We start from the raw sequence: 22,382 nt of genomic DNA on the forward strand, positions 1-22,382 counted from the left end.
TTAGGCTTGGAACACAATGGATGTTTTTACAATTATTTGGCCACTTGCAATATTCTTTTCAGAAAGATTTTAGAGAAGATTATTATTATTTTTTTTGCTATTGTAGTTTGAAATGTAACTCTTTTTCAAAAGAAAATGGCAGGCTGAAAAAATTATAATAAGGGCTACGGATGATATATGGCCCTTATCAATATTATATATTTTTATGTTTACATTGTAATGAGAACCATCCATCCATCTTCAACCGCTTATCCGTAGTCGGGTCGCGGGGGCAACAGCTCCACTAGAGAGCTCCAGACTTCCCTCTCCAGAGCAACATTAGTGACTTCCTCCTGGGGGATCCCGAGACGTTCCAAGGCTAGTGAGTCGATGTGTTTCCTCCAACTGCACCTTGGTCTGCCCCGGGGTCTCCTCCCAGTGGGACGTGCCTCGAGGACCTCCCTAGGGAGACGCCCGAGAGGCATCCTAACCAGATGCCCGAACCACCTAAGCTGGCTCCTTTCCAGGCGAAGAAGCAGCGACTCTACTTTGAGTCTCTGAGAACATATTGCTTATTTTACTGTCCAATGACATGGGCGAAGTTATTTTGGAACAACTTGCTCTATTAGCATAAGACAACCAATGTAGGCCCACTACATTACTGGTGTGAAATTGCATATAGTTTCGCCTTTCATTTGAGCTGTCTGGTAGTGTGTTTGTCTGAGAGGCATGGCATACATATTGTACATGCTAGAGGGGAAAAAAGCGCCTTTCACAATCTACAAGCTTGAGCTGGTAGAACAGATATTTTCACAGAATGTTCACCCATTATACCCAGAATAGGGATGGTGTGCTTTAGGGTCGATTCATACTCCTATTTTAGAGCCGAATAAAAGTCGGTTCGGCGCTGTAGAGCCTACAATTTGACGTCATTTGAGGTTCGGGGGGGGCGGGTACCGTCCTAAAGTCGGCTCTTCGGTGCTACTGAAATCTTCTGACGAGCCGAAATCATTTCGGCACTATAGCGCCGAAACAGGAGTATGGATCGGCCCTAAGAGTCCTCCAATATGATCAGTGCTTTGGAGCTTATGTGATGTAAAAATAAACATGTTTTCTCTGAGGGTGCCTTTACACCTGGGCACTTCAATTCGATAAAATGAACCCTGGAGCGTATAGCGTATTGTGCGTTTGTTTTGCACTAGTGTGAATGCCCGTACGAACTCTGATGCGAACTCTCTAGTCAGGCAAAAAAAATGGGGGTCTTGGTTCGCTTCCAAGTACACCAGACAGAGTTCGGTTCAGTTGTAGTGATTATCAAGGTTTTAATGTCAACAAGTCAAATACTTAAAATAGAGGTAGCTTCTTTCGCAGGACACTGAGCACGGACTGTACCGATACACTTCTACCTTTCAGCTGGGAGACAGTAATTACTTGTACAGCCTACAGCGCTAAAGCCACATCGCACACATGTGTATATTTGCGTGCACACCACATATTTGCGTGTGTGTGTGTGTGTGTGTGTGTGTGTGTGTGTGTGTGTGTGTGTGTGTGTGTGTGTGTGTGTGTGTGTGTGCGCGCGCGTACACAATCTATTTAGAGAGAGTGCGGGAGCCTGGGAGGGGGTATATAAATAAATACACAACACTTAACACACATACGCAGCCTCACACACCGTGCAATTACCATTTCACGGCGCTAGCCTCTCAGAGATCAGAGAGGAAGGTGCAAGGATTAAAACATGGAGCTAAGGCTCCCTGGAAACACTTTTAAATAGCTTAAGTGGCCTATTAATACTCGACAGGGATCTTAGGACTTAGTCTTCTTGGCACACTTTCTCTCTGTTGATGGAGCTGAACCTGAAAATCTGTTGTTCTGGCTTCAGGCACCTGCAGAAGACGCAGGTTTCAATGTGAAAGCAAAGCGAAAGCCAATTCATACCATCCATCCATACCTGACTAACACAAGACGTAAATAGGTTCTACGTTTTACAGTATGTTGCACTGCCAATAACTGAGGGGAAACGGTATTTCATGTTCTTTATGTATGCACTATGCAAGTACATGGGAAAATGACAAATAAAGTGATTCTGATTCGGAATAAGGGTATAGCAGCGTGTCTCAGAAACCCTTTCTCCTTCTGGTCACAGCTACATGTACTGTACTGTACACGCAAGAAGAGACCATCCTGTTTCAATGTGTCTTTGCAATTAATTCCCTACTGTACCAGACAGCGCCACTACAAAGGGTCGAGCCTTAGATCTATGGTCAATAGGAATACTTATATTCTATTTGTGGTTTAAATGAGTACAATTTTGTAAGCATCTTTAGCAAACATAGCTCATAGTATTAGTCACATTACATGTTGGGCAGAGGGGAACAGCTGATTAAAGGCTCCGGTATTTGGCTATATCTAAACACAGGTTCATAACTTGTAGATGCGTGTTTGTGGGAGAAATCCCAGGGTACAGTAGTTCTGCTTGATGTTATTCAGCCTTCCCTGCTAAATATTCGCATCTGCCACTGAAAAACTATAATCGATCGATCACTATTGATAAGTCACAGTCACACTTTGTTCCGTATTTTGGGTTTGGAGAATTAATATGACAACATTTACCAGGTTCCAACTCCAATCATGTATACTGTACATTACATTATTTCATACAATTTTCCAAAGCATACTACTTTTATTATTAACTTTGGAAATAATTGCCTATTTCAAACTGCAAAACATACATACACATTACAATACATGTATGGTGTATGGTTGAAGCATTGCATTGTGATTATGGTATGAATATGACCAAGTACGTTACAGTAAGTGCAATAGTAAGAATGCAGTAATGCAGGTGTAACACCTGCTGTGTTTGTGTGTTATAGGTATAACTGTGCCAAAATGCATAGTTTTCTATGTCCGGTGACCGACATTTTGCACATGTAAAGAGCTCTACTTCACACCCTCCAGTCCCATAAGGGACCATGTCTCTCCAATGTATCTGAGGAGCCCATCTTCACCATACACTTACAGTAGCTTAGTCCCCCCAGGTCTGGAGCTTTTCAAATCCATAGAGAGAAGAGGGGGACAGCCCCAGGGCTCACTAAGGCTTCCAGCCCCCCCTTACCTCAATATACCTGGAGGGCCACCCCAGCCCCACTTCACTCCTGCACTGGTCCCCTCACTGACCTCCAAATCCAACATCCACCCCTCATGCTCCCCTATACCCGCCCGAGATGCACCCTAGCCCTCCTCCACTCTGCCAGGGGCAGAATTCAATATTTTTTTTACAGTTGTGGGTATCCCAACTTTCAGCAGCCGTCAAAGATTTCCCTAGGCTAGGGAACTTGAATTTCAACCTTTCTGAAATGTGCTAAGTACTAGACTAGCCTGATTATCAGACTGAAGCTTTCAGTTCACTCAGTGGAGTGGGCGGGGTCTATGGGCTTGAACCAGGCTACTACTAGACAGACACCATTACAAACACATTTGGGAAGACATTTCTTTATAAGGAATTTATTTCCTTATTTCAAGATTTTTTCTGATTACTATATATATCATGCAATGTGGTATGTAAATAAACTTGACTTGACTTCAGTTACTGAACTATCTAAAAGATATGATTGCCTCACAACTCGACTGTGACTTGAGTCTTTGTCTTTCAGCTGCCAACTAGTAACTACTGTACTGTACATTGATGCTACACAAAGGTTTTGCATACGATTTGCACAGCCCAGTTAGACTCTGACAAGATAATATCCTCTCTTTGCATCATTCAATGGAAAGGATGTGCACTATGCCCATATCCATTTCTCTAACTTACCAGGAGACTGATATATACTGTTGTCTGTATTTGGGCCAGCAAGTGAGAGCAATGCCCTTAATTTAATTGAAAATGTCTGGCCTACAGCTTTTGTGTTCATCTGAAGTAAATTACAGTAGGAACAACACACAGTACCTGAATCGCTTACCTCAACTCAGTCAGCTGGACAGGTATATATTCACATTAATCAAACATGCTGCACTCACACCATTTGCTATTCACCCACACATACATACAAGTTCATTCTTCAATCTGAAATTATATTTATATGATTATAAAACATGAACAGCTACACTGCCTTTTGTTTCAAGAAGAACATTTTATTATTCACTACTCATAACGATACAAGAAATGATACTGTACGCTATTTTGTGAAGTAAAAGTTGCAAGACGTTTAAGAATAGTATGTGTTTTGTTCTCACAAAATCTCTCATCACTGTCACCAGCCACCTGACCTGTCACAGAATTCAGCGCATTTGAATATCTGTGCTGGCTGGGGCCATAAGTATGACATGACACGTATGTAATAGGCTACACAAAATGATGCTAAACATAAATCTATGCAAAGATCATTAAACACCACATGCTCAGCAGGTGGTGCAGGCAGGTTTTCAAGGAACAGTGTCACAAGGAATCCAATAAAATGTCATTGCAATGCCAACGTTCCTCGGTGTAAAATGTGTTTGTTATGCTCAACATCAGATAAGAATTTGCCCCATCCCATATCATTGCCCATTATATTTGCATTCAATAGAAATGTATCCTCTGTCCTCCTGTTAGTCGGTTCAATGCACCTTTCCCCTGATAAATCATTAAGAATGAAAGGGGCATTGCCGTCACTGTGGATGTTGGTCACAATGCCACCGACAGCTGTGTGCAGGATACTGCCAACCATGCACTGTTCCAGCAGAGAGAGAGAGAGCGCTACAGTCTCCTCTGTGTCACCTGCCTAGCGGGCACCATTCAGTTTGTTGTTTTTCCATTATTTTGAAGTCCCGACCACGTTTATTTCATTGCTCTCCAATGCCCTAGTATAAATATATTTACTGGACAAGCCAATTACACCCACTCCCTCTTTATACTATACCGTTTGATATGCCACTACAAAGGCTGTCAAATAATATTGTTTATCATTTCCTACAGCACCTCCTCAACCCTTTTCATTTCACAGTCAAGTTCTTTTTCAATGTTTTCTCAGACATTATTTGACATTTTACCTACACTAATATGTTATACTTGGGAATGTATTGGGTGTATTTGGGAATGCATTGATATTAATGGGGTAATTGATTTGCATACTGTTGGGATAAAGTAGACCCTTTAAGCAGTTACCATTACTCATAAGAGTGTGCACCCTAGCTGTGCTCAAGCAAGGTCACAGAGGGACAGAAATATTCCTATATAGTGTCTGAAAAAGTAGAGACGTCAGAATTCTCCAGGACAGACAACCCCTCTGGCCTGCGCTTCAAGGGGCGCCCGATCAACGGACTGATATGATCTAATCTGATTCGTGATGTAACAGGTCGTATTTGCTTTCATATGTCTTTGCTGTTCATATGTTTTTCTACCTCCATGTTTAATTTCATATTTTTAACCCATGAATAATATTTTTGATGGTATAGTAAATCTTTAAGGATATCCAATTACCACTGGTATACCATATTACCTTGAATGATACAGGTCAAGATACAGTACTATATATACATTCAGGCAGCAGAAGTTGGGTGACCAAAGAATAGTTCAAATAGCAGTACATTTTAGATGGTGAACTACTGTATAGCAATACTGAGCTAGATAATTGCAGATTGTTTGCTGTGCTGGTGGTGAATGACTATCTCAAAAAGTTTAAAACAGTTGGTTCCTTGTTCAGAGCTCTGATAGTTCTGGAGAGACTCTGTGGTGGCTTTGTGGCAGCATAGGCATTTGCCTGACCGGTAGCTGCACAAGTATGACAGGAATGACAGGAATGTGCTAAATAAAGTACTACAATCCCATGGTTAAAAAGGTCAATTTCCAGAAGCTGAAGATGTAATTGGCATTGAAACTTGGGTCCTTTTGCCCTTTTGGTGTTGCACACCAAAAAAGCTGATCTGCAAAATGCAAACTACAACGACATACGTATACGTATACGTATACGTATACATCTGCCATTGTTGTGCGACACCAGTACTGGATAAATCAGGCTTTAGAGCCACACCACTAGTCAGGCAAAAAATAGTGCTATTTAAAAACAATAATAATTGAAAATGGGAGAAACCTTATTCCAAAATAAGACCGAAAGAGAGGCACAAAATGGGTTAATGGTGCAAACCTACTTTTCCCCCTCAGGAGAAGTTGCAGTTGTAAATATAGTACCACTGTTCCACAAGAAATGTGACATACTGCCGCATTACAGAATATTACCGTGAACTTTGTACTTGCACTTCCAACTAACTAAAACCCATACACCTCACAAAATTGATTAACAATAATTCTCCCAGTGGAAAAGGTCATTATGACATAGCTTTAGCAAAGATGCTGGTTTGAAGCTTGAAAATGATGTCATGAATGAAGGTCAGCAGCTTGGAAGCTATAGACCGATTCACAGAGCGTTTCCTGGGTGCGGCCATTACTGAGGTGTACCATTAAGCACAGCAGCACTGATGAGCTACACCTGGCCTACGAAGCACCTGCTCGATGGATTACACCTCAGTAATGGCCGCGCCCAGGGCACCCCTCTGTGAATCGGTCTATACAGAGGCTTTAGAGGCTGTGCTGTTCCTTACACAACTGGAAAGGCCAATGGGTCACCAAAATCACTAGCGCCAATCTTCGGACCTGAAAAAAGTTCTGAAATGAAACCCTTTGTTGTGGCATCCAGATCCGGGGCATATGGATTTATGACCACTCTGGGAAATGTAGTGTATAGCAGCAAGGCCAAATTATTGGCAACTAGAAAAAGTGCTCCTCGGAGCACAGGTCTCCAATAGGTCAGGAACGTTTGTATGTTTGGACAAAATGTAATATAAAAGTAATAAACATGTTTGGTGTTTTTTTTACAAAAATGGGAGCACTATAATAGCGCAATGTTAAAAGGGTGGCATTGTTCCTCAACATAGTGGAAATGTGGCTGAGATCAAATAAACACCTGCAGTATAGCTCCATAGATCAAATGTAACGTTTTCTCATCTTGGAATTTGATTAACATTGAGAGACAGAATCTTGTTCCTAAATAACAAAACATTGGTCAGGATGAGCCCATCTAGGCAATTGATATTGCAACACAGTATGTGTATTAACATGAAGGAATGATCTTCGATTGCTGCTTAATTGACTGCCCTTGCCAGTGACCTTAACACTTTTGTTGTTGGCGGCAGGGCCATTAGTCTCTTCTGTGCTCTACTGCCTTAATCTATAAATTCTTCTGGCAATCCCTTCACTGCATGCTCAACCACAACAGTATCACTCCATCACCCATTCAACCCCATTCCAATCAAACCTCAGAGGCAAGAACGTGTCCCCTGACACCATTGTTGACAACTCATCAGCATGGAGGAAATCACTGAACTGATCTAATCGAGGACATTCAGGCACAGCATTGACAAGTGAAGTCCCATCCGACCAGCACTTGACACTAAAGGTTGCCTGACTGCCCGTGACAAGTAAATAAAACATTCGGGCAAGTGCTTTCAGGTTGCCCGACGGAGAAGTCAGTGCATTCCGTCTTTATTAAATATAATTGCTTTTCTAGTTTTCAAAGTGACTGTCGCCACTCGTTAGTTATCGATTGGATTTACAAGCGTGCGTGTGTGTGTGTGTGTGTGTATATATATATATATATATATATATATATATATATATATAGCCCATTTTTCGGATGGGCTCCTCAATGCATGAGGAGTGAGCAGGCCGCTTCTTATCACCTGACATGGGGGGAAGTTTCCCCAGTAGGACAAAGCATGTAGATGTAGATAAGGAACACGTTATTCCAACCAGCTCCTTTCCCCTTCATCAGGTGCCCAGGCTAACCAGGGGGGAGGCAGCATAGAGCCCAGGATTATTGCATTTCTAGGGGCCCGGGGAGAACATGCAAACTCTACACAGAAAGGCCCTTTCGCCAACCCACCCTAGGGGATGACGTGGAGGAGAGAACAACACACCCCCAGCGCCCACAGCGTCCCCGGTGGGAAGGGAACCCAGGACCTTCTAGCTGTGAGGCGACAGCGCTACAGACTGCCCCCCCAACAAGAATACATTTTACTTATCATTTTACAATGGAGGATTTACTTTTTGGGCTAGTGGACATGACCTTTGGGCAAGTAGAAAATGACCTGTACTTGCCTGACAGGCAAGTGCCCCTGAGAGTCAACTGTCAACCCCTGTAATCATCCTGCTTCAAACATCATCTTTGTAGTCAGCAAGGTTATGGTCAGCTGCTTCAATGACTTTACGTCAGAGGTACTGCACCTCAGTCATACTTTTGCACGTGCACCTGAGGTTGCAAACCCTGCCTACACCAACTCTTGTTCTACAGCATGTCTTTTGATTGTGACCTTGATCTTTGAAACTCAATAATTAATGATATCTTTGGGACATTCACGAATCACAATTCAATCCAATTCTCCAAAACTCTGTACATCTGGTCCCAAAATGGAACAAGTACTTTAGGGGGAAACCGAAGCCACCAAGTTTCATGAAGATTGACACAAATCATTCCAAGTATTCCTAAGCAAAGTATCAATTAGCAAAGATATCTAATAAACAAATAAACCACACAAAAACAGACAGGACTGATATAACAGCTTTGAAAACCTTGTACTGCTCTATCTGAAAGTGTCGGAGGTTTTCCAAATGCTATCATGCCATCAACCCAAGGAAAACATTTGTTTAGTTTCGTTGTTTTGTTATCATTGAATTATTCAAAAGGAAGTCAAGGGAATCCAATGTGCACTGATGGCAGAGGTTATATTAAAGTCTACTCGTGAATCAATTCACTATGGGTTATGTCCATTCTTGGACGTAAGACAGAAGAAATCTTATACACTCACGTTCTAATGGTATTAGAACGGGCTTTACGTCATGACGCAGTGCAAGTCCCTCCCCCGAGGCTATAAGTGCCTGCACTGCTGTCTGGACGTCATTCGTTTTCTTCTTCTGCGTTAAGACAGACAAGCTAAATCACAAGAGAAAGGCCCAACTTCCTTATATATCTCAACAGGACGAGTGGCCTCGGTTGCTCGGTACCACGAGGTGGAATTGGTGTTTTTTCTTAGTGTAAGCTACACTCACGAAGAAAAATAATGATAAAATAAGCTGTTTTTGTTTCCGTGATAGACCTAGCAGCTCCGGACAAAACCAAAACTCAGCTTTCCAACGCAGGTAGGCAAAGCTAGGAGCAGCTAACCTGATAGCTAACGCTAGCCAGTTTGCAACAGGCTAACAATTAGCATTCTATTGTCCAGGCGCTAGGAGCCCACAGAGACAATTTCCAACACAGGTAGACAAAGCTAAGAGCAGCTAACTTGATAGCTAACGCTAGCCAGTCTGCAACATGCTAACAATTAGCATTCTATTGTCCAGGCGCTAGGAGCCCACAGAGACAATTTCCAACACAGGTAGACAAAGCTAAGAGCAGCTAACTTGATAGCTAACGCTAGCCAGTCTGCAACATGCTAACAATTAGCATTCTATTGTCCAGGCGCTAGAAGCCCACAGCGACAATTTCCAACACGGGTAAGTAAACTAGCAAGGCTAGGAGCGGCTAACCTGATAGCTAACGCGAGCCAGTTCGCAGCAGGCCAACAATTGGCATCCTACTGTCGAGGCACTAGATGCCCACAGAGACAACTTTTTCTTTGCTGAGAACGTGGAATTCCGCAAGAAAATGGCAGAAAAGACGACAAAGTCCTGAGCGGCGGCCCGTCGCCAACGTAGAGGGGCTGTTTTTTCCTGCCACAGAAGCAATGCCGAGCAGACCACTGTGGCAACGCTATGCTAAGGATGGACCCGCACGACACGTGCGTCGAATGTTCATACTGCTTTACCCCTAAGAGGAGTTGCTGCTGCACCGCACTTTATAAAGAATGTGTCGCTGAATACTCTGCTTCCCATGTCCCTTCCTTGGTTCAAATAAATGTGTGCAGAACGAATCAGCTGAATCATTGCCTGTACCCCTGTGTAAACATGCGGGATATGAGCCCACTACCGCGCCGATCGTTACAACGATCAGCGGCAGTGAGACAATACAACACGATGACAAAACCTCTAGCAGGTTCTGCCATCGTGAGACGGGGCCACCACGCCAAATTTCTCAAAAGCACGATGGTAGAGCCTCTAACCAGAGGCACTGCCATCATGAGACGGGGCTACCACGCCAAATTTCTCAAAAGCACGATGGCAGAGCCTCTAACCAGAGGCACTGCCATCATGAGACGGGGCCGCCACGCCAACATTTTCAAAAGCATGATGGCAGAGCCTATAACCAAAGGCAATGCCATCATGAGACGGGACCACCACGCCAAAATCTTTGGCACGGTGCCCTCCAAAATGGATAGAATGCGTAGCACACGCACACCCATGGGTGGCGGGCAGTGTACAAGCTGCAATTCACTGCGGAACCACCCACGTTCGAGAAAGTAATATCCTCTCATGCGAGTGGGCAGGCGGCCGAGATCCTTCGGACCAAAATACTCTCCCTATTAGGCAATAATGCCATTCGGGAAGTCCCCCTAAATCAACCGCTTTCCCAGATCCAAAGGACAGGGCGGCTTCAGCCTCACTCAAACGGATCTACGGCCACCTTGTAGCCGTGGCAAGAGCCCTGAATGCCGAGGCCCTTTTGTAGGGCTCCCTCACAGTGCTGACGGAGCTCATTGCTGCCGGTAAGAACAGCAGGAGGAATGCGGAGGGGCTGCGTCACCTACTACTAGAACCAGCCCCACCATATCGTCCGCCAACGGCGGGGCCCAGCCCTTCCGCCGGCTGAAAGAGGCAACACAAGAGTGCTCTGGAAGTTCCGTGCGGAGCAAGGACAGGCTCGTGCTTAGCCTGCCGACAGAGCGGCAGCTGGCCGCGCTCGCAACCAGCCAGTGCAGCCACGAGAGTACGTCCCCCAGAGGACTCCTCGTGGCAGAGGCTCTTACCGTGGATGGCGATGCGGATTGCGGACACGCTGGATAGCATGAATTTTGAAAGGACTGCTCAAAGGTTCAAACCCGATTCCGATCATAGAGGCCACGGGCCCCACGTCGGAACCGATGGTAAGGAAGAGGAAAATGTTAATGCCTACCGCAGAGCGGGAAAGAGACTACGAACATTCCTCTAGAAAAAAAAAAAAAAAAAAAAAAGCTGTTGCTGTGTTGAATACCGCTGTAAAATGCGGCTGTGTACAAACCACAAATGTACAAAATCATGTTTAATAAAGCGCTTGATTGCATCGATGCCTCTTATATTAAAGACAAAACACAATGAAACAACAACTTCGAACCACATGACAGGGGCATGAGCCCACCGCGGAAAGAGTCGCTAGACTTCTCGACAGCGGTGGGACGGACGGCGTTTTTGGCCTGTAGCGAGTAAAAGCTCGCCGCAGGCTGGAGACGTCGCGACCGCAAACTCTCCTCGCCAGCCCGATTAGGCGAGGAGAGGCTCCTAGGATAGGAGCACCACGACAGTTACATCCCCAAGCCACTAGGGAATGCTGCCACTCGCAATGAATCCCATGCTAGGGAGCTCGTGTTTTTAACAGTGGAAGCTATGTGGCGCGTCCCCCTGGGTATCACTCACAGTAAAGACGGGTTACAAACTGCGATTTGTACAGTCACCACCCAAGTTCGGGAAGATAATTCTCTCTCAAATGGGGGGCAGGCAGCGGAAGTACGTCGGGATGAGATCCTCGAATTACTGGCCAAAATAAATGAAAAAATAAAAATAAAATAATAATAATAATAATATATATATATATATATATATATATATATATATATATATATATATATATATATATATAAATAAATAAAAGCTGTCAGAGAGGTTCCTTTTAGACCAACAACACGACGGTTTCTACAGCCGCTATTTTCTGGTCAAAAATAAGGGGGGGGGAACTACGACCTCCTGGATCTCAGAGCTCTCAACACATACCTCAGAATTTTCAAATTCAAAATGCTGACAGCAGCGACCCTACTGCGCTCTCTGCACCAGGGCGACCGGTACACCAAGCGGTATCGATCTCGAATACGATTTTTTCCGTACCCCTATCTATCCACCACACAGGAAACTCCTGCGCTTTGGATCCGAAGTGACATCCCGTTCGGGATGTCACTACCCCCCAGGGTATTCGTGAAATGCACTCAGGCGGCACTAGCTCCTCTGTGTCACCAAGGGACTCGTATTGTCTCCTCTATCTCCTGCTGTGCGCAAGTTAGCCAACAGAGGCGCTGCTTCACACGAGACTCGTGGTGGATCAGCTATCCTCCCTGGGCCTTTTACTATAAATCATGCGAAGAGCACGATGACGCCTGAGAGACGCATGAGATGGCATAGGCATAACGTTGAATTCTCTCTCCTTCTCAGCCAGGCTGAGCCAAGAGGGTGGAACCGTTTCTCAAATGTGTGACACTTTTCAGGATCATGCATCCGTCATTTCACTAAATACGTCTAGGCAGACTACATATAAGGCCATTCCAAGAATGGATGCGGTCTCTACGTTTCATTTTTCGCGCAGACGAAATGTAAGCCTGGGTATCGAGGCTAGTCTCTAGTCTACGTATTCCTTCCAACCGCCGATATCAGGAGTCAGAGTGACAGTGGGGTGCGTTCAAGCACTCAATTGGTGGGAAAACAGAGCCACGCTTACAGAGGGCGTCCCTATGAGAATAAACACTTCCAGGAAAGTGGCTACTACGGACGCCAGCACGTCGGGGTGGGGTGCCACTGTCGACGAAATGGCAAACAGGGGGGTGCGGCGCTCTGAGAAACGCCCACATCAATTACCTCGAACTGATGGCAGTATTACTGGCACTGCGTCAGTTCAAACCATTTATTCATGGCCGCCACGTCCTAGAAAGGACGGACAACACTACTACGATGTGTTATATCAACAAGCAGGGCGGACTTTAGTCCAAGACCCTGCATCTACTAGCCTACAGACTAGTCACGTGGTGCGACACACACCTCCTTTCGATCAGAGCCCGTCACGCCCCAGGGCTCCTGAATGCAGGAGCGGACCTGCTATCCAGGGGCCAGCTCCGCTACGCGGTTTGGTCTCTCCACCAAGAAGTGGCCGCTCAGTTATGGGACAGGTTTTTGGCATAGCCAAGGTGGACCTGTCTGAATCGGAAGAGAACACGAAGTGCCGTCCGTTCTTCTTCATCAAAGGGTGCTCGTCACTGGGACTGGATGCACTAACTCACAAGTGGCCGCAGGGCCTGTCTTTCCTCCCCTGTCACTAATACTTTTACAATTAAAGTTTTATCTCTATAAAAGTAATACGACCCACCTTGGACAGAGTGAGAACTCAGGGCCTAGAGGTGGCTCTCATAGCTCTGGCGTGGGGGTCGTGGAGGTCAGAGATATCCTCTCTCATATGCGACCAGGCATGGCAGCTTCCGCTGTGGAAGGATCTGCTCACACAGACTGGATAAGGGTCTTTTCACCCTTGCCCTCAGACCCTGGATCTATGGGCCTGGCCCGTGAAAGGAACTTTTAAGTGCTGAGGGTTTGCCCCCGAACGTGATGGCCACAATTCAGGGGCTAGGGCCCAGTCCACTAGGAAACAACACAATGTTGCCTGGAAAGTTTTCGAGCGACGGTGCAGGAAGACCAGGCCAGGAATAACCATTCCAGGCCTAAGTGAGGACGGCTCTGACCCTCCTACAGGGTCTGCTGGATGACGGGTAGTCCCAATCATCAATCAAGGTCAATCTGGTTTGGTATCTATGTCAGCATGTCATACTGGCATGGGGGATAAGGCCCTGGGTGAACACCCACTCATACGATAGTACATAAGAGGGGTTCGGAGGGACCGCCCGGTTACTCAGTCTCTGATTCCTTCCTGGGACCTGTCATTAGTGCTGAACGCTCTAACAAGGGCACCTTTCGAGTCATTGGATTCAGTAGGATGGAGATTCTTAGTTTTAAAAGCCGTCCTTCTTTGGCTCTCACTACAGCTAAAAAAAAAAATATATATATATATATATATATATATATATATATATATATATATCCACAGAGCGATCTACAGGCGCTCTTGGTGAGCCCTGATTGCACTATCTTTAGTGGGGATAGAATGCGGGTCATGGTAAAACCAAACCTGGCCTTCATGCCCAAGAATTCCAACCTGGCTAGTGTTCCGGTGGACCTAAGGTCGTTCTATCCACCGCCACTTAGATGGAGGAGGACGAGAGGCTGCATCGTCTATGCCCAGTGCGGGCCCTACGAGTGTACATGGACAGGGTGGCTCCCTTCAGGAAGGGCAGCCAGATGTTTGTGGCCTGGGGTGCTAGCGTAAAGGGAGAACCGGTTACTAAGGTGCGGTTGTCCCAATGGATCATGGAGGCCATACAGATGGCTTACTCCACGGCTGGGTTAGTGCCACCAGTGGGGTTGAGGGCACACTCCACCAGAGGTATTTCGACATCCTGGGCGCTCTACGAAGGTATCTCGATACAGGATGTCTGTACGACGGCAAGTTGGTCCTCGCCTTCGACTTTTGCTAGGTTCTATAACCTGGATGTAACAGAACCTAATGTGGCACATGCGATCCTGCAGGTTGCTTCCCGGTGAGGCATGTCCTTTAAGATATATATATATATATATATATATATATATATATATATATATATATATATAAATAAGGGAAGCGAGTATATAATATATATGTATATGTACGTATATATGTATATATGTAAACACATAAGTGAATAAACAGTCAACCTAGCTCTATATACCTTGAAGCCTGTATATTAGCGACTAGGATAAGACTGAGGCCAGAACTCTTGAGACGGCTGGGACCGTCAGTGGTTAGGCCTCGGGGCACGTAAGATGACGTGGTTCATCGGCTCCTTAAGGTAGGAACAGGGACCATGTGGACGGGTCCATTTGGTTCCGCCTCTTATCAAAGTCAAAAGGTCGGTGACCTTCTGACCTCGAAATGGTTGTCTCATAGCCTAGGGGACGTGACCGTCACGCCTGTGACGTCACAGTCCGGGGACACACATGAGGACGGGTGTGTACTTCAGTGATTTGAAGGGAGTTTATTAGGTCTCCCATAGTGAATTGATTCACGAGTAGACTTTAATATAACTGGAGGTTATGCAATAACCATGGTTATATAAAGGATATGAGTGAATCAATTCACCAAATTGCCCTTCTAGCTTGTTAACGGCAGAAGGAGAAAGTATTACCGAATGACGTCCAGACAGCAGTGCAGGCACTTATAGCCTCGGGGGAGGGACTTGCACTGCGTCATGACGTAAAGCCCGTTCTAATACCATTAGAACGTGAGTGTATAAGATTTCTTCTGTCTTACGTCCAAGAATGGACATAACCCATAGTGAATTGATTCACTCATATCCTTTATATAACCATGGTTATTGCATAACCTCCAGTTTGTAATTATTCATTGTCGCAAAACTTTGATACATTCCATTTGCAACACATTTTCTGGAATAACACAGGATGTGATCTTACCTCTGAATTTCTTGGGGGGATTGTTGAGATCGCCTGTGTCTGGTTGCACAACACATCGGTCATCCACAAGCCTGGGAACAGAGCCATTAAGAGTTGTCAGCCAATAATCCATGATATCAGCACTCTGTGACCAGTGCACATATGTACAGTGCACAGTACTAACACAAACCAATCCACACTCATCTCATCATTAATGCCATTCCAACTCTGCCTACTGTAACTGCATGTTGGTTCTTGGTTTGTTTGTTTTGCTCTCAATTGTTTGTTTCTATTGCAGGCTCTTTTTAATTTATTTTAAATTCCCAATTCTTTATCACACAATTTTTGCAACCCATTTTTCACCCGGCAGTATATAGACCAGGATTACTGCATGTTTTTGTGAGGGCACCTACCCTAGGGGGCACGGGGAGAACATGCAAACTCGGGATATGGGAGCTGATGATGCAGAGGAGAGAGAACACGCCCACAGTGTCCCCGGCGGGAATCAAACGCAGGACCTTCTAGCTATGAGGCGACAGCACTCAACGCTTTAAAGGCACATCAACAGCATAGCAAGTCAGGGAATCTACTACACCAGCTGTTTCTATACGGAAAAGGGATTCCGAAATCAGGGAAAGGGGGTAATGAACCCAAAAAGTAATAAATAAAGGAACAGCAGATCTGTAATTCTGCAACTAACAGTAGCAATATAAACATAATCTGATTTATTTTCTTTGCAATAATGCAATGTGAGCTTATAGATAGCCATTTAGCCATTTTTTAAAATCTGGAAAAGTATAATTTTTTTAAATGTAGTATATGGCCTGGTTTTTGCCATAGTTAATTCTTTATTTTGATTATTGGTTGCACATCTTTCATGTGCAAGGTGTCATCACTATCATTAAGGATGATTGATCACCTGGTATTATTATGACCTCCTCTCCTTTATATTCACACAGATGAAGGATGGACAGCTAAAAAATAAAGTCATTTTGTCAATATGAGGCATATAATGGAACAATAACAAATACCGGTATGGACTTTTATTTCTGAGCGCGACCCTCCTCCATGGTTTACTTTGTTGATTATTGGTGCTGGTCATTGTCAGTCATCTCATTGTATAGGATATTTAAGTTATTTGTCATATCTGCCCTGTTTACAAAGCCTAAAAAGCTAAAAGAAATGTATATTTTATATATAAAGTTCAAATATTCTAATATGTTAATCACAATTTTTTTGTACAAAGCCTAGAAAGATTTGAGTAGATCCATTTCTCAAACACACTGACTGCAGCTTTTCAAGGTACCCAAAGTTGCTTAAACTTGCCGTCCTCATTTTAGTGGAGATGAAACAGACAGTAAGTAGCCAATGCCAAGTCAAATACAACACCCCGGCAGGGTTCTTTATTCAGTCTGATCAGCCATTTCTTTTTATAGCTCATGCCGTGTGCACTGTAGTCTAAAAGGCATTGTTGAAAAACTCAAGGAGGACCAGCTTGTGCTCTGAGAACACATTATAGCTCCCATTGCCCATGTTAAGGTCACAGGTTCATGTATCTGACATGAAGAAGAGGAGAGAGTGTCAACAGATTTCACAGTCTAGGTACACCACAAAATCACTATTAAAAAAAATAGTGTAGTGTTATTATTATGTAACTCTGAACATGTACAAATGGAACCAAATGGACCACTATAGGTACAAATGGAACCAACTAACACTGGGTATTTTACTGTGTAGAAGGGCAAAGCATCACATGAAGCAGACGCAGCTTGCTTTTAGCTCTCATACTGTACACACCATCAATAGAAAGACCCTGAATGTCCTCTCTGAATCAGCTGTGGTCCAGGCGGGTACAGCTGTCTCCTGTGGTCATATCACCGGTGATATCAACGCCTTTATATGATTAGGCTATTTATAGACAGTTTTAAGAGTCAGGCAAGGAAAAGAGGGGGTCCTTACAAGGCATAACATCACACCGGACGTGCAGTTTGATAAATGAGCACTTAAAATCGTGCACAGACTGCACACCCACATTTTGTTGCCATGGCTGGTGACGCACAGCGCGGGATTAGGAAAGACTGAGGTTTTTGTCTGAATGGGGCTAGAGTTAAGGGAGGGCTGAATGATTAGGGTTAAAATTATAATCATCCCGATTATTTTTGCTTAATATATTGTACCGGTACTCGCCATTATTAATCACAATTATTGTTGATTATGTTTGTGATGTCTTTGTTGCTCGTTATGCTTATCTGCATCATACTGTATCAATCAATGGTCAAATTGTATGTAATGATCTCTGTAATTGTCTCCTTCCGTCCGTCCGTTATCAGCTAATCTCCGGCACCGTTGGCCCGATCCATGCCAAACTTTGCACACACACTCCCTGGATGCCAACGACGAACCTCTGCCCCAAATATTCCTCAACGGCCTGTTATAGCGCCACCATGAGGCTGATTTAGGCGAAACACATTTCTGTAGATTACTCGTACACATTTTATCCATACATCACACAATTCGGTATACACTATCTCCATAGTCATGTGATCAACACGGAGCGGCACCATTTCCCATCTTCCATCCTGATTGGCTAAGAACTTATGTATGCGCACTCCTTAGAGGCTATGGAAAAACATTGTCCCTGCATCCCTCCACATCTGCCGGTTATAGCGCCACCATTAGGCCGATTTCTGTAAAACACATAGCATCTCACGCAAATCGGTCCACATGATCTCTGTAGTCATGTGATCAAGACGAGTCTGTTGGATTTCTCAGATTCTACACTGATTGGCTTACACACTATCTCTATACAGTCATGTGTTCAAGACGGATCTGTCCGATATATCATTTTCCATCCTAATTGGCTAACATTGGCTTTCAACGTTTGTAGGATTGGCCCGTTTTGAACAAAAAGCCTCAAATTGCCATCCAAGGCAAGAATAAATGGCACCCTTTTCACATTTGCCTATTATAGCGCCACCAGGAGGCCACAACCTGACCTGCCCTGGTGGAGACCTGTGCCGATGGGCACTTTATCTAGTTATATTGTGCCTCCGTTAGCCTGATGGATATGGAAAATGGAAATGTGTTGTGCATAAATGTTTTAGTTATTTACCATTTTGTATCAGTGAGGAGGGCATCTAGCCTGGCATGGCCAGACGAATATCACTGCATAGATTAGTCTCCAACATCGGTGTGGAAGATTTATTTCCAAGGGTCGGTTAGAAAGAGATTCCAACGTCACAGCAACAATGTGTCACTTTGAATAGTAGGATCCGATTGGTCACCCACAACTCTGGTGTGAGCTAAATGCAATTCAAACTGAATGTGCTAGAACAATATCTGCCCATGGCATTATTTTCCTGTGGCAGATCTGTCTGGTTTCCAGGGCATCACCTGCCAGATCAGGATTCAGGTTTCATTTTCATTGTGATTATTTTCAGTGACTTGCCTAGGTCCCTAGGTTGGGGGGGATGGGTGTTTGGGTGCATGGCATCTAGTAGTGACTGCCAGCTAATGACGTGGCATGAATCACGATTAAGAGGAGAAATTGTAGGGCTAAAAGGTGAGAGGGAGGAGAGAACAACACAGATGCTATGATCATTTTCACCATGGGAGAAGGAAAAACAAATGGAGTAGAAAATAGAATGGAGGCAGGGGAGAGGAACAGGCTTCTGTGACGTAACAGGATGATATCAGTCCTACCAGACAGGCTGTCACAGCATTGTTCCATTCCATCATGTCTCCTCTTTATGTACAGTATTTTGTGTCTTTTGCACGCGTGTGTGTGTGTGTGTGTGTGTGTGTGTGTGTGTGTGTGTGTGTGTGTGTGTAATTAGTGAGAGGGGATGGAATAAAGTGTAGTCTATGTGCCAGTTGAGTTGCTTAAACTAGGTTCCAACCTTCTGTCAACCAAAGTCCTATTCATGAAGAAAAGTAAAGGGTAACACTCATATCTACATTGATTATATTTACTAGATATATCTAGATTTGTATTTTCACATTAATCCAAGCTATTAATCCAGTAAACTTAATCTCAACCTCTTTTTACAAATCCCATCCTATTCATTTGTCTGGCTCATATCAATTATCATTAATTATCATTTCATGGGCTACCCGTCTACTACTGTGTGCCCCACAAGGGAGGGGGGTAGTTGTCTCCGCCAGGCGGAACAGCAGGGGGTGGCAATTAGCTCTTCACTAAATCCCACCCCAAAAAGCGATTGTCGAATGCCTCGGATGGGTTGGGGAGGGACTTAGTGAAGGGCAAATTATGTTAACTCTTGAACTGTGGGTTTCCTGGACGCCAGGGATGCGCCATGACGCTTGTGGGTGGCAAACCTTGCACCGGACGTTTGATGAAATACATGGCAGTGAATGGAGCCAGCTGGACCAGCTCTTGAACAAACACTATTTATGAACGATTGCAACCTTTGTCATATAATTGATTCAGGAATATAAAAGACATATCACAGGTTGTTTTCTAATAACTTGCTTTTCGATGTGCACTGAGTATTTTATTGAGGCGGCAGGTATCGTTTCAGTCTCTGAGTTATCGCAAGATTTGGTTGCCAGACAGGTCTTGCAATACTTGGCACGTTCAAAATATACCTTTGGATACCTCTATAAAATTACACAGTGTACACATCGAAAAGCAACACATTAGGCAATGATGTTCTCTTTAACTTTCCAGAGCGATTATTTTAAAATGGTCAATCATTCAGAAATAATGTTTGTTCATATGCTTGTCCAATCTGCTCCATTGACTCCAATGTATTACACCAGAGTTTCGGCAGAATCGGACGTCTGGAATTGCAGGGTAGAGAAAATGACGTTGGCGGTGGCGATCCTTCCTTTCATTTGTTCCTAGGATTCCTGACACAACTCCCTGTATAGGCCCTGCCCATTTTTGCCTCACTATAGAGTGTGTGTAGAATGTGACTAATTGTTGCAGATACATGATCCCCACACCACCACCACCAGTTAACCTGCAATTAGACCCGAAGGTGGGGCCTATTTCTTACAAAAATGCCACATAACATTCAGCACACCTCCAAAATCGCTTTCACTTGACAGATGGTGACAGATGGTGTAACTTTTCACGTTTTGTGGCATAAGGAGTACCACAAAACGTGAAAAGTTACACCATCTGTCAAACTATTTTCCCCACAGTCTGCTCTGCTCATGTCCTGATGGCTGCACCCCATGACTGACACAGCCCATAGGCAACCCGGCCTGGAAGAAATGTACTACTCAGAGGAGAGCACTTTTCTAGTTTTATCTCCATTTGCTCCGTCAGCTCTCCACAAAACCAGTGCCAGGAAGAGATATTGGACTCATTGCAGTCCCAACACAGAAATGGGCAGACTTACCCTAAAGTGCTGATAAATCCACTAGTGGAGCCCTCAGCATACAAGGAACATACGTCCCCTATATGGAGGAAACTGGACATGGAAACCGACATGGTTCTTCACCGTTGGCTGCACCTGCAAAATGTTTAGTGGGACAAAACAAATCAATTCACAAATATTAGTCATATTAATTTCACTTTACAAACAGGCTACACAGTAACCACAGATGCAACAGGAAGTCAACAGCTGTTGCATTGAGATGATATAGTCTATATGTATGAATACATATCCATATGATGTGGTCTATATTACAGACCACATCATATGGATTTTTATTCATACACTACCACAGCTATTCTAGTCTGTGCACACCGCACCTGGCAAGCAAGCAATTACCTACTGTACATGAAGAAAGTTAGCAATTTGCATAACATTTGTGTACATTTTCCAGCACACAGAAACTGCTAGCTGATTTGAATGACAGTGGTTCCAAATGTATCAATGGTTAATCATTGTTTTGAAGCCTTGTAAAGTTTGTCTATATATCTTTTTCCCCTGGTGCCTAAGCATAAGGATGAATTGAGCATCACCTGCTGAACACAGACGTAACCTTTTGCACCTTTTGTTATTCATCTACATTGACATTTTATGCTGTATGAACATCTGAAAGAATATACAGTAGAGACACACACACACACACACACACACACACACACACACACACACACACACACGGGGATAGTATGCAATATTATAAAAGTCATTGAGGTCAAGCATCTTATACATTTAGGCCACTTATAAGCAGTATGCATCCATAAACAGAGAAGCCTTCAGTTTAGTTTAGTTAAAGCAATGTAAAGACTACGCAGAACGTCAACCTAAGACAGTGCATTCAATAATGAATTACTCTACCGTGTCCTAAAGTAGCTGTGGCGAATTTACAACGTGCTGTTGTTGACATTCTGTTTTTCATGAGATGGCAGGCAGTCGGCAGATGTAGACTAACGTACGTTCATTGTCCCGCTCACAAACAAAACTGACATCTATAAACCCCTTCCTTTCCATAAGATGCCACCTACAGCAAAACACCCAGCAACAACCAGCGTGTGGGTTAACAACGTTAGGCTACTTCCTTGACAGTGATGCTCTTCAATGACACACTATAGATGAAAATGCCCTACAGTAGCTCTGGGGGAAAAGCACGATTATAAATTTACCTGGCAAAAAGAAGAATTGAGATCAAAGGAAACTGTATCAACCAACGTTAGGTTCCACAACGCTATCCTTGGTTAAATCCATGGCAGTGAAACTCCTGGTAGAGTAGCTTAAACGGTGTTAACATCTGACAGCTTGAACGTGTCCTCCGCGGGCGGGTCTACATTATCCGTTTCTTCTTACCTCCTCCTCCACATGCTCATTGGAGGAACGCCCCTTTCACTAGGATTTATACTGCAGCAGAGGTATCTGGGAAATTGTGTTTTTCATGATACAGATGCCAGATGAATAGAATAGAATAGAATAGAATATGCATCCACATAACATTGTATCATTTGTATGGCTAATCTAGATCTAGATAGGTTTATGTTTTGCCAATA

General features: G+C 44.1%; 1 protein-coding gene across 7 annotated transcripts in view; it reads right to left on the bottom strand.

The window, feature by feature from the left end:
- Positions 1-22,128, bottom strand: part of itpr1b (inositol 1,4,5-trisphosphate receptor, type 1b) — a 112,218-nt gene extending 90,090 nt beyond the window's left edge. For all 7 annotated transcript variants that reach the window (XR_013966014.1, XM_080792516.1, XM_080792512.1 and 4 more), the window contains exons 1-3: positions 22,005-22,128; positions 20,809-20,922; positions 15,461-15,531 (exon numbers count right to left, since the gene is read on the bottom strand). Coding sequence is in view for 6 of the 7 variants with exons in the window: in XM_080792516.1 (XP_080648642.1) it covers positions 15,461-15,531; positions 20,809-20,900 (163 nt within the window). In the remaining variant the exon portion in view is untranslated. The remainder of the gene's footprint in view (positions 1-15,460; positions 15,532-20,808; positions 20,923-22,004) is intronic.
- Between the last annotated feature and the right edge of the window lie 254 nt (positions 22,129-22,382).

The sequence above is a fragment of the Protomyctophum bolini genome, assembly GCF_963924005.1.
Source record: "Protomyctophum bolini genome assembly, chromosome: 2".
NCBI lineage: Eukaryota > Metazoa > Chordata > Actinopteri > Myctophiformes > Myctophidae > Protomyctophum > Protomyctophum bolini.